An 11,776-nucleotide genomic window follows, 5' to 3' on the forward strand; every position below is an offset into this window, starting at 1 on the left:
GAGCAGGTCAGCTGATAATTCGTACTTGTTAGGCTCCTTGCTCTTCACAGATTGAAAAGACTTGGAGAGGTCAGGAGACATATGCCTACGTCGTTGTGGTTCTAGCCTCTCGGAAACAATAATTTGCTCCTTCTTTTGCACAGATTGAGAAGACTTGGAGAGGTCAAGAGACGTACCTCCGCGTTGTTGTGGTTTTGGCCTCTCGGGAACAATGTTTTGGCCAAGTTGTAAAGGGGTGGTTGACTTCAGTTGCATTGCATCAGTAACACTAATATCCTCTACATAGTCTTGTACAAAGGCGTATCTCCAATCACAATTATCTCCAACACCTTGCATTTCAACAGTTTGGAGAGTGTTCATTTCCGGATTGAAGTAGAAAACATAAAAAGGATTAGACGCAGAATTCGTCGACAAAACAATATCACCAGAAGCAGTCACCCCAACAACGGATAGATTCCTTTCGACATTAACAACTTCACTCTGATCAGCCGACAAGGAGTAGACATAGCTGGACCATTCCCGCTTCTCTAGAACCTTCATACTCAACTTAACGGGAAACCCACCACCATAAGCATAATCCAAATAAATCCCACATAATTTCCCCTTGTAGTTTATCAAATTATTAAAACGGCGATCATATCCGTATGTAACGAGCTTGAATTTCTCAGATCTAACATCGAAGCAAACTATCGCATAAAACCTTCCATTAGTAGCATGATGAGTCAAGTAATACAAAACCCCATTGATGCAAACCCTTTCCCATAGAGGCTCATGTGTAAAAGGACATTGGATCTTCCTCCACCTCAACTCCCTCCTCCCAGTTCCTATTGTCAAAATATACTGATCTGTATCCTTAGAAGCTATATAGTCACGAGTGTTCATGAGCAGTAACTTGAATTCCTTGTCAACCGGATCAAACCCTAGATAGCTATACGATCCACCTCTAAGTTGAGGTAAGATCATATACTGTCCTGTGAGAGGGTTACATATCACATGCTTTACATCTTCATCTTCTCTTGGGATACACATCTTATGAAAATAGATCAATCCAGAGGTATAGCTACAATTGTATTTGCTTATGCCTTTAGAGAAGTTGATATGAAAATCCGCTACAAGAGAAGACGACTTCTCAGATGGATTCTGAGGCTGAGGAGTTGAGTAAAAGCTCCACTCACCGGCTTCTAGTTGTAGTACCCCAATTAAGAGTCGTCGTCGACGAGCTTTGGACCTCCTCCTGGTTAGAAACAAGTCGGTGAAGTCATCACGGTGGAATCCAGACCTCATTAGAGCCGAGGACTTCCAAAGCTTCGACACGCAACGACACTTAGCTATTGATTTTGCTGGCAATTTCGACAGTATCTTGATGAGGAGATCGTCTGGAATGGAATCAAAAGGTTTTCCACTATCCATGATCCGGACCGGACGGTTCTCGAGAATACAAATCGCAAATATCATAAAAGACTCAACACATCTCTTGAAAGTTCGACCTAATCAATCAAAAGTTTAGGGCGGTGGGCCTAATCAGGATCGGCACCCAACAAGCATGGGCTTTTTAACCATCCAATTTTTTATTTACTTTTTTAATTTCTTGTGTTTTTTTTGTGTTGATCGAAACATATATTTCAAAGGCAAAACATGGTTTTGGAAAGATAGGATTCAGCAATGCAATGATATGGTATAAATTAAAACTGAATTTCATTTAATTAGGTTTGAACCGGTTGATGTATATGTATGTCTGAACAAAGAAAATGGTAGAATCAAAACTGGGCGATTAATATCACCAAAATAAAATAGACAGTAACTATTTTGTTTCTTAAGCGAAAGCAAAGATGTTCTTCTCAGAAGTGATCATTCTCTTTGCGGAAGAAGACCCAACGATCCTTTCCAGCTGCAAATAACATCACATTACATAAGAACACTTGCCATTACAACTCAGATATTATACCATTACTCTTTGTACCAAGTCTGAGTTAAGTTAAGCTAGCCTTCAAACAAATCTTAAGTGTACCATCAGGAAACTGAAAATGAGAATTGTTTAAGTACCTCCAGCAGATCAAAACGAGAAAAAAGTGCAGTGGACATCATGTCATGTGGTCCTTCTTCAAGCATGTTCATTATCTGCAGTTAAAGCTAAAATGATGAGATCCGACTGTCTTTCTCCTGATAAGACTTGTGACGGAATTAATAAATTCGACTAAGATGCTCTTACCTGAGGGTAAAACTCCTTCCGCTCTGGAAGAGAATATAAGATTAAGTTCTTTATACCACGGATCTGAAACCCCAGAAACCAACATCATCATACATCAGCCATATTGGTCAGTATACTAAATTTTATCATAAAACCTAATAAAAGATCAAAGATGAAAATAATTTTAGAAGAAGAAAAAAACCTGGTATCTCCGATAAAAGTATGCTCTCTCAGTGTAAAGCATGATCTTTCGGTTCCCTACAAAAAACCGTTCTCGTGCGCGGGATATGTCGGCATTTTTAGCATATCTGGAAAACAGTAAGTCACGTTTGACTACCTTCAAATGAAAGAAAACCAGATTACAGAGAAGCAGCAACTTTAAAACAGGAAAAATGAACTCACTCTCCAAGAAGACAGAAAGAGGCATTCTGCGACTTCAAAAAGTTTCTAAGCCTGACGAACTCGAAGTAAGAATGGATAAAGATCATTACTCCTCCCTGCAAGTATGATTAGAATACAACAATCAAGCTCCCAAATTTACGTGATAAAAACAAGGTCTTTATGTGACCAATTTTGTTGTTCTATCAATGTTTTTTGGCAACTTAAAGTATGGGCAACAAAATATAGTTGAGCCTTGGAAGGTGGGAGTACCTGAACAGAATCTTTAATTTTTGGGAAAATCTGTAATCAAAAGAATATTGTGTTTAGCATTAAACATAAATTTAAAAGGTATAATATGTGCAATGACCCTACTTACAATGGGTATACGAACAAAGAAATGCAACAATGCACAAAACCATCCTTCACATATTTTATTCATGAAAATCTAGTTACTACATAGGCAAAGCCACAAAACAAATTAGAAAATGGACCTTCTTGGTAAAATGTTCAAGACGTGCATCGTCCACTTGGGTTACAGAGTCTGCATCAAATCTTTCAAAAACCTGGAACACAAACAGAGATATAAGATGTCTAAGACTTTAATTGTCTTAGCAAGATATGTTTTTATACCTGACGGACAGGGAGTAACACTTTCTGAAGAACACCCTTGTATTCACACGCCAGCTTTATCTGCATAGATTCAACCAAAACCATTATAGGACAGTTTTAATTAAAACTAAAAATGAAAGAACAGTCAACTAAAAATCTACAGTATTAGTATGTGGAACATATAATAAATTCAATTCAAATCATTTAGCCTAGCCATCCGATTAATCATCTAATCCCCTCACAACACTAACAAAAAAAAAAAAGGACAACCAAAATGCAAATAATATATTTAGGGATAATATGCTGAAATGCCCACCTTTCCTTTATAGTTCAAGCAACGGCGATTGAATAGAGAATTGATCTCTGAAACGAAATATTATTTGGGTTAGTACGAGTTTGGAAACTCCACCATAAATAAGGGTTATGGAAATATAGGATAAACGAAAAACAAATAAAATTTTCACATAGGTGAAAACAAGAGGGCAGATCAACACCTGGGGTTGAATAAGAACTTAGAATTATTGACTGCCGAAAGAACTGTGCATGTCCATCCAGATACCTAAACATAAGAAGATTCTTTTAGAAATTCTGACATAGATGGGTTGCTAGACAAATTAGAAAAAAGAGCTGTGAGTCCGGAGAACTACGTACAACGGCCGAATTCGCATGACATTGGTACCGTGTTGTTTTGATGGCAATTTATTTAAGTGGTCTACGACTGTGGCAAGGAACGACCAATTCTGAATCATTATAAAAGAGCATATAAGAAATAGACTCATAATATCCTATCTTTGAAACCCATAAACTCACCCCACAACCTACCTGCATAGATATTATGTCTGCATGATCGATAACCAAAACCTATCCACATGTCAACGAAAGAGATATTAGCAAGTTCAAGAATGAGATGCAGAATATTCAAATATTTGCAACCACAAGCAGTAATAGACCAGGTTTAAGAGATAAAGCAATAGTAGACTAATGTAACCGAACATCATTGCCATCAACAGTCAGCTATCTATAAAATATATCCTCTGCAAGCAATGATAAACACAAGTACCTCTATGGAGGAAAGATAATCAACATCCCGTTCCTTGTTTTCTTCTGCTTGACCAATGGCCTAACAAGAGTGGAACTAATTAGAGATATAATCAAGAAGATTTGCATAACTGAATCATCTTACGAAAGGATAGACAAGGCTGCCTACCATTTGTAACTTGAGAGGGGAAGCAATAATAATGTCTGAGGAATAGAAATCACCATACAGCCTAACGCTCTTTCTGGAATTGACAATAGGATTCAAATCTCAGTACAACGACCAAATTAGATACCAAAAAGCATGCACTGCAACATTATAGAGGATGTATGCTAAAGATATACCTTGTATGCTTAATGCCTAACATAAACTCATCATCGTTGTTAGTCGCACCAAAAAGAGCTTGCCAATCAGAAGGTTTTGAAGACTTTTGCTTTATTGGTTTTCCATTTTTCGATGTATTATCTTCCTCATCACCGTCATCAGTACCCTCTTCACATCCAAACTCATCATTAAACCGGTCAAGGTGTTCTACATTAACCTGAAACCAATGAATGATACAGAGGGTATTAGGCGATCAAGACATTATCAACAACATAGACAGTATAAATGCAGAAAACCTCTACATTCGCCCCATATGTCGGAAGAAAAAACACACACGCACACACACACTATTCTTTCGATCATTTAATACTATGAAACTAGAGAATTTGATCATCCACGTAGTAAATGCAACACAGTTACACAGTCGATGCCAATTGAAAAACTGATGACAGAATTTCATAAATTTATATACCCTTAGAGATTCTGGAGTTAGTTGTATGAGCCTCTTAACAACGCGAAAGGCGATGCTCCTCAATGGTAATAGAATCAGTACCTGGAATTACAATAAACGTAAGACCAATTGTCAAATCAGAGCTACAACATTAAACGCATTAGACATTTGCAAAAGAAAAGCAGAAGGGTCACCTTTGGACGAGTAAATCCTTGATCCAGAAATCCATCCTCAGAGAGAACTTCCTCTTCAGAGGTCTCTCGATGCTTGCTTATTTTACTGTCATTCCTCTTCACAAGATCTCTAGTTTTAAAGATGTGATTCAACTGCATAAGACAAACTACTTCAATGAATCCTGAAGAAATGCTACGTCATATGAAACCTCATAAATTATCTTAGAAAAAGGAATACAAGTGTGCACAAATTATCTTAGAAAAAGGAATACAAGTGTGCACGCACAGAATGCATAAGATATGCGTCCATGGCACTTGAGTCTTCTTCAGAGCTTCTGTCGTAAAAGGGTCTCTTGTTAGAATGTAATATATCCAGATAGCTGTTGCCTACAAAATGAAAAACAATAATCAGAGACAGAGCAATAAAAGAAACAAGAAGAACTTTAGATGATTTCCAGAATCTAATACGTACAAATGGAGAAGAACTTTCTCCTTTTCGATGAGTCAAAATCTTTGCCTCCAGACTTCTTGTATAATTGAAGCCAATGCTTATATAGCTTAGGCTTGAGGCCGTAAGTTGCATCACTCTGAATACCCTACAAAATACAAAAAAAAGTGCTACTGAGAACTACTAGGTTTGGAGGCAGATTATGCAAAAAAAAAAAAAAAAAATCTGTGGAAAAGGTTTTATAGAATACATACATCAAGGAAATTTTCACACGTTCCTTTCCATCTGCAATTTGGCATGTCAAAGGCAGGTGATTCCCATTTAAATTTCCACTTGCCTTTTGGTAAAGTTTCCAATTCTTCACTGGATAATTTGTGGTTAAGGTGTTCACTAAACGCGCTGAGAAACAAATGAATGAAAAAAATTGAATTGGATTAACGAGCATGTCAAACTGTACACAAAACTCTAAAGGAACAACCATCTGAATAAAATTTACCTAATAGATGAAGAAGCATCTACAAAGGATTGGCCATTGGTGGTAGTCAACTCATGCTCCTCATCCGTTTCACAGTCGTCAGAAGATTCTTCCTCGCTCTGATTATCAATGCTTTCCTGCGTAATGTCCTCAGAAAGACCTTTGAGATTTTTCTGATCATCCCCTTTAAGAAAGACAAAGAGAAGCCCAGTTGATAATCAAAAGGCTGACAAATAAGCAACTATTTAAAGAAAAGTTAAGAACCAAAAAAGGCGAGAGATGAGTAACTACCAAATGAGTTGAGTTAAAACAGCAATCAAGTTTACAGGAGTATGCGAAGGCTCAGCGTAATAGAAACTACAGATAATCTCCAATACTAGATAAAGGAAAAACTTAACCTTGAATCTCATCATCCTCTCCATCAGTAGAGCTTAAATCCTCAAGACCACTGTTTTCCTCGTCTTCCTCATCTTCTTCGTCCTCGTCTCCTTCTGAATCGCTTTTACCCTCTTCCTCTCTCTGCCTGTGAAATCATTTGGAGAATCATATAACCCTTTGCAACCAATAAATATACAATCTTCAACAGAGGAACAAGAATGTAGAATCAAAATGCTATGACACAATGGCATATAACAGTAGGAATAATTTGAGCTTAGTACCTTCTTTTGTTCATATCAGCAACAACCTTGTTAGATGAACCGAGAGATGCCAGCAAATTATCGTACTGTGTTGGCTCTCTGTAAACGACTGGTTCCGATTCAGTCTCAATGGAGTTGGTGTCTTCTTCAGGTGAATCTAACGATACAATTACCCAAAAAAAAAACGTTTTTTCTTAAATTTGAAATCACTTGCAGAGAAACAACAAACTGAGAGAGAGAGAGAGAGAGAGAGAGAGTTTAACAACAAACCTGAATCCTCCTCTACTGAATGATTCGAAACAACCTCCTTGGCACCACGTTTGTGCTTCTTAGCATCCCGTTTCTTATCAAATTTTTCTTGTGACTTGTGCCTCTTCATCACTTTGGTAGAGTTTGGAGCCATCTGTGGCAGAGAAAGAGATTACAAAGGGGAGATGTGTTTAGGGGTGAGCCGCTCTTTTCAATTAAAAGGGGTTTAGGGTTTATTGATACTTAGTTTTCGTTTTCGCCTCCGCCTAGAGAGTGTGGTCTGGTTTTGATAAACCGTGACGCGAATTGAGCTGGGATTCTGATTTATGTCGTCGATGGAGAAAACGAACCAATACATGTAATCATGTAATTAAAAGGTTTATTACTTTTTTTTTTTTTTTAAACAGAAACTAAAAAGGCCAAAGGCCCAAAAAGAAATTCAAGCCCACCTTTTTTTATAAGTAATACAACATCAGTGTACTTTATCATCATCATCATCATCATCATCATCATCATCATCATCATCATCATCATCATCATCATCATCGTGATACCATCATAAACATCAATGCATCATTATACGATCACTGTTATATATCATACAATCATATCATCATATTCGACTGTTTATTGTTTAATAAAATAATAATTATCTAGTGTTTCAAGTTGGAGGAGTGGTGTGGGCTTAAACGAGCCATGTTCAATTGTTCATTGTTCAACGATAATGCAAGGAAAATTAACTCGGCAAGTCTCATCTCTTTCTGGTCTGGCCTTTCATGGCTTTTGCATTTTTCTCCTTGTTCTCTTGTTGTTATTTATTACACAGTCCCTCATCTGGCACCTTCTCACTGGGTGTCACCGATCTTTTCACTTTATAAATTGAGACAATGCCAACGTGGCCTGTTGTTGCCTCCCGTGTCACCTTTCACCTCGTCGTTTTGTAAGTTGATACACTTTTTTTTTAATCTTTGTTGTGGTTTTTCTCACGTCGTTTTATGAGTGCGTTATTACTTTCGTTTCCTATCATTTTATCTTATATAAATCAATCACGTACGATTAGCAAGCCAATACCATACAATTAACAATTTTGATAAATATAAATGACGATAATTAACATGTTGACCTTAATAACAAATTAGCTTCCAAATTGCATAATATAAAAATAAAATAAAAAAACGAGAGCAAAGAAATGTACAAATTATGTTTGGAAATAAACTCTTAACATGCATGTAGACAATTTTGGCTAATCATCATTCATCAAAATAGTCAATCATGACTCAATACTCACGTCGATATATATGTTCCGAACAATTGGTTTTATAGTGTGTTTAATTATAGTGTGTCCCATATTTTTAGCTATTTTAGGGTATTTCTTTTTAATGTATCCCATATTTCTTTTTTTTAAAAGGTATAGATACAAGATGCTTAATTTTTTAAGATAAAAAATTATATATAAAACCTCTCAGTTGTACAGCTTTTCTCTTCACATATCACTAGCAGCAAAAAAAAAATTCTCTCTCTCCCATATCACACAAAATAGAGGGAATAAAGAAAACACAACATGACAACATACGGCACACATCCGACGTCGCCTAACGACTTAGCCCCCAAACTCGAGTACATCACCCGCGGCAACAACCAACACAACGTAATATCCGGCCTCGCCACACGCCGCCCTTGGAAGCAAATGCTCGACCTCCGTTCCTTCAACTTCCCTCGCAAACTAGCCACCGTGACCTCCAGAGTCAGAGCCAACACCGTCTATTTCCAGACCAACTACACCATAGTCGTCCTATTCTCCGTGTTCCTCAGTCTGATTTGGAACCCCTTCTCCCTCCTAATCCTACTTGCTCTGCTAGGTGCGTGGCTCTTCCTCTACTTCCTCCGTGACGAACCGCTCGCTGTATTCGACCGCGAGATCGACCATCGTATTGTACTCATCGTCATGTCCGTTCTCACTCTCTCGATCCTTTTCTTGACAGACGCTAAGCTCAATATCGCGGTGGCTATCGTGGCCGGTACGACGGCTGTGTTGTCTCACGCAGCTGTTAGGAAAACTGAAGATTTGTACCACCAAAATGACAAAGAAACCAGTCTATTAAACCCCTAAGAAAATGATCGTCATTTCATTATTTGTTAGATTATTTCGCATTATGACTATGATTGTTTATTTGCGTTTAGGTTCGTTTGAATGTTTGATTCAATGTTATGAAAACTAAATATTAAAACCATGATTGTACGTTTATGATCATTTAATTACGCATGTGTTTCTCTGCGTTATGACCTTAGGAGTTAGGAGGACTAAATATTATAACATGGAATCGTAAAACCCAAGAAAACTATAATTAAGTACGTAAAGAAGTAGTATGATGTTAAAGAATAGAACTAACATATCAAAACAATCGTACCGACTACTCGTAAAAGGTTTTTTTAGTTAAATTAAGAATTTTCGTCACACTATAAACTTATGTCAAGATCTATCGATATTCTCTGTAAGACTGTAACATTAGGTCATTAGTTGGGTTGATTTGATAGTTTTGAAAACTTGTATTTAAGCCGGGTATATTCAAGTCTGGTGTGGTTTAGTATAGAGAAACAGAGTCTAAAAATAGGCGAGGCCGCGTCTTCCAATTTAACTGTTCTAAAACCTTGATCTTTTGGACGTGGCCCATTGCATACCACCAATCTTCACGGTTTAAGGTTTGAAAACGATTAAACGAACATTTAATTTTTCTTTTTTCAAACATTTATCTAAATATTTTAGGTGTATAAAGAAGCGATAACACTATTAATATAATACAAGTATTTATTATATGCGGAAAGCTTGTAGCTCTAGCGTTTTGGCTACTGGATCATAGTATATAATGTATTAATGTTACGATATTCCACTATTGAAAAACACAGGTTAAACACGAGCTTTCGGAAGCAAGGCCCTCTTTAGCCTTCCGAAGTAAAGTAAATCTCTTACAATCAGAGTCAAAAAGAATTCACCCTACGTACGTCAGTACGTGCATGAACAATTCAACTTTATATAGGCATCTTAAATACTTTTTTCCTCGATTGCATAAAGAATATGTATATATATATTTTCGAAGAAAGAAAAAAGATTCTTCAACTCCTTGTTCTTTGCATCAATTACTTGACCAAATTAAGAGGAACTTGAAGAGCAAGAGGCACCATAGGTTCATGAGCAATCCCAACAGATATCTTGCAAATATCAGAGCTCAACATCTTCTCCTTCTCTTCTTCGTCCTCTGATGAAATAATCTCGTTGATTATTTCCATCAATATCTTCTCCATTGCCTCTCCGTCGGTCCAATCTCTAACCGTAGCCTTAACCAACATGAGATTCTGTCTAATCAAATCCCAAACAGGGAAATTCTTCCTTGGCATCATGTAATCTTCAGCTTTGAGTCCAAGACTCGGACAGTAATCACCAGCACCATCTCCAAGATATATCATCTTCATCTCCTTCCCTTCTTTAGTTAGAGAAGCTTGAATCCTCTCAATTATCAAACCCTATATAAAATATATTAATTTAGCACTGGAAACAACTTGACTCAGCGTACATGACATGTGTTGATCATAACGGAATCAAAGATAACATTTTTTTTTTGGTAGAAATCAAAGATAACATATTTTACATGACAATTGGCACGATCACTTTTTTTTGCTTTTCTTTTCGTCCTTTAATTTCTCAAATATCAAAATACAGAAAATAATCATAGATTTGAACTAATCAAATCAAATCAAATCTATATATAAGAAATATTTAATGGAAATTTAGTGTAACAGTACCTTGCACATGTTAGGAGGGCAACGAGTGCAACCATGGGGAGATTTGGTGAAGTCATGGTACGGAGAGATTATTAGTCTTCCTTGATCATCTACAACTCCTGGATTTGTGTTGATCTCAGAGAAAAACTCTCTAATCCCGAGATGTTCAATGATCGTTTCAATGAATAACGTGTTAGCATCGCTCACTATTCTCAGCTCGCACCTAATGTCGGATCGGATGACGCATAATTCAGTACCGTGAGTCTTTTCTTGAACCATAGAAAGAAGATTAAGATACATGATGAATGTTTACCCTAAAGCATGAGCTGCTTTGATGGCAGGGATGACACGAGGATGGATAGGGATTCTTCTCAGGACTTGTTTGATCTCTTCAATTGTTTTGCCATGATGATGAAGCTCGTTCATCATACGATCCTGTTATGTGATAAGAGAATTTTCGATGAACAAAGAATAACAAACGATTCGAGAAAACGAAACAGAGTAATTAACTAGGAGTTTAATTTAAGATGGATGAACAAACCATGAGAGAGTTCTAAGGCATTGTTGGAAGAAGCTGGTTGAACAAATCAGTGAAGCCAAGTTCATCGACGACCCAGTTATCACTGTCTACATCGATGATTGTCTTGTCGAAATCAAAGACGATCACAATATTGTTCTTCTTAGCCATTATATTATGATCTTCTGAGAAATTTTTTATTGGTTTTTTTTTTATTCGATCTCTGTGTCTGTGATTGAGGAGTGGTAAAACGGAATGTATATATATATGAGTGGGAGAAGGTGAAGAGGAGAGAGACGTATAGGTATATTTCTAGGAAGATGCCATTGGAATATTACTTACCTTCAGACTCAAGGTTAATGAGAATCCTAATCTGATATGATACGCTGTTTATTTTAAACCGTCGGATCTGATAAGTGTCAAATGACTCAAATCATTGAATTGAATAGGTAAGCTAATCCGACGGGTGTTGACGTCTCTTTTTTTTTTTTTTTTTTTTTTGGCTTTTTT

The 11,776-nt window shown here is 36.9% G+C and overlaps 4 protein-coding genes across 4 annotated transcripts in view; 1 reads left to right on the forward strand and 3 right to left on the reverse strand.

Moving 5' to 3' along the window:
* The window catches only part of LOC104778760 (putative F-box protein At1g30930), a 1,567-nt gene extending 86 nt beyond the window's left edge, over positions 1-1,481 (reverse strand). Inside the window, exon 1 of the mRNA XM_010503199.1 lies at positions 5-1,481. Coding sequence (XP_010501501.1) covers positions 5-1,455 — 1,451 coding nt within the window. The 5' untranslated portion in view covers positions 1,456-1,481. The remainder of the gene's footprint in view (positions 1-4) is intronic.
* Positions 1,679-7,295, reverse strand: LOC104775882 (U3 small nucleolar RNA-associated protein 25). Its single transcript, XM_010499839.2, has 24 exons — positions 6,994-7,295; positions 6,745-6,880; positions 6,484-6,608; positions 6,107-6,269; positions 5,865-6,009; positions 5,635-5,758; positions 5,449-5,549; positions 5,184-5,315; positions 5,011-5,091; positions 4,559-4,755; positions 4,386-4,458; positions 4,239-4,298; positions 4,001-4,039; positions 3,830-3,918; positions 3,673-3,737; positions 3,495-3,541; positions 3,200-3,259; positions 3,061-3,132; positions 2,840-2,869; positions 2,591-2,685; positions 2,391-2,496; positions 2,210-2,272; positions 2,044-2,118; positions 1,679-1,888 (listed from the first exon to the last, which is right to left on the reverse strand). Exons 1-24 carry the CDS (start codon positions 7,124-7,126, stop codon positions 1,814-1,816), a joined length of 2,286 nt encoding a protein of 761 aa, XP_010498141.1. The 5' UTR covers positions 7,127-7,295; the 3' UTR covers positions 1,679-1,813.
* LOC104775883 (PRA1 family protein F1-like) lies at positions 8,414-9,231 on the forward strand. The gene is made up of 2 exons (XM_010499840.2): positions 8,414-8,831; positions 8,955-9,231. The coding sequence occupies exons 1-2, from the start codon at positions 8,534-8,536 to the stop codon at positions 9,080-9,082; spliced, it is 426 nt and encodes a 141-aa protein (XP_010498142.1). The 5' UTR covers positions 8,414-8,533; the 3' UTR covers positions 9,083-9,231.
* LOC104775884 (inorganic pyrophosphatase 2-like) lies at positions 9,835-11,492 on the reverse strand. The gene is made up of 4 exons (XM_019243517.1): positions 11,291-11,492; positions 11,063-11,184; positions 10,771-10,972; positions 9,835-10,491 (listed from the first exon to the last, which is right to left on the reverse strand). Exons 1-4 carry the CDS (start codon positions 11,291-11,293, stop codon positions 10,108-10,110), a joined length of 711 nt encoding a protein of 236 aa, XP_019099062.1. The 5' UTR covers positions 11,294-11,492; the 3' UTR covers positions 9,835-10,107.

Source organism: Camelina sativa, chromosome 3 (assembly GCF_000633955.1).
Source record: "Camelina sativa cultivar DH55 chromosome 3, Cs, whole genome shotgun sequence".
Classification (NCBI taxonomy): Eukaryota; Viridiplantae; Streptophyta; class Magnoliopsida; order Brassicales; family Brassicaceae; genus Camelina; species Camelina sativa.

What these genes read in the sequence shown, in the direction of transcription:
- LOC104775882 (XM_010499839.2), bottom strand. Translation starts at nt 7,126, where the DNA reads ATGGCTCCAAACTCTACCAAAGTGATGAAGAGGCACAAGTCACAAGAA. An exon ending in TAACTCCAGAATCTCTAAGG is followed by an intron (nt 4,756 to 5,010) that starts GTATATAAATTT and finishes CATTGGTTTCAG; the next exon opens with GTTAATGTAGAACACCTTGA. An exon ending in TTGAACATTTTACCAAGAAG is followed by an intron (nt 2,870 to 3,060) that starts GTCCATTTTCTA and finishes TTTTGATTACAG; the next exon opens with ATTTTCCCAAAAATTAAAGA.
- LOC104775883 (XM_010499840.2), top strand. Translation starts at nt 8,534, where the DNA reads ATGACAACATACGGCACACATCCGACGTCGCCTAACGACTTAGCCCCC. An exon ending in AATCCTACTTGCTCTGCTAG is followed by an intron (nt 8,832 to 8,954) that starts GTGCGTGGCTCT and finishes TTTTCTTGACAG; the next exon opens with ACGCTAAGCTCAATATCGCG.
- LOC104775884 (XM_019243517.1), bottom strand. An exon ending in AAAGCAGCTCATGCTTTAGG is followed by an intron (nt 10,973 to 11,062) that starts GTAAACATTCAT and finishes ATCCGACATTAG; the next exon opens with GTGCGAGCTGAGAATAGTGA. An exon ending in GCCCTCCTAACATGTGCAAG is followed by an intron (nt 10,492 to 10,770) that starts GTACTGTTACAC and finishes TATTTTATATAG; the next exon opens with GGTTTGATAATTGAGAGGAT.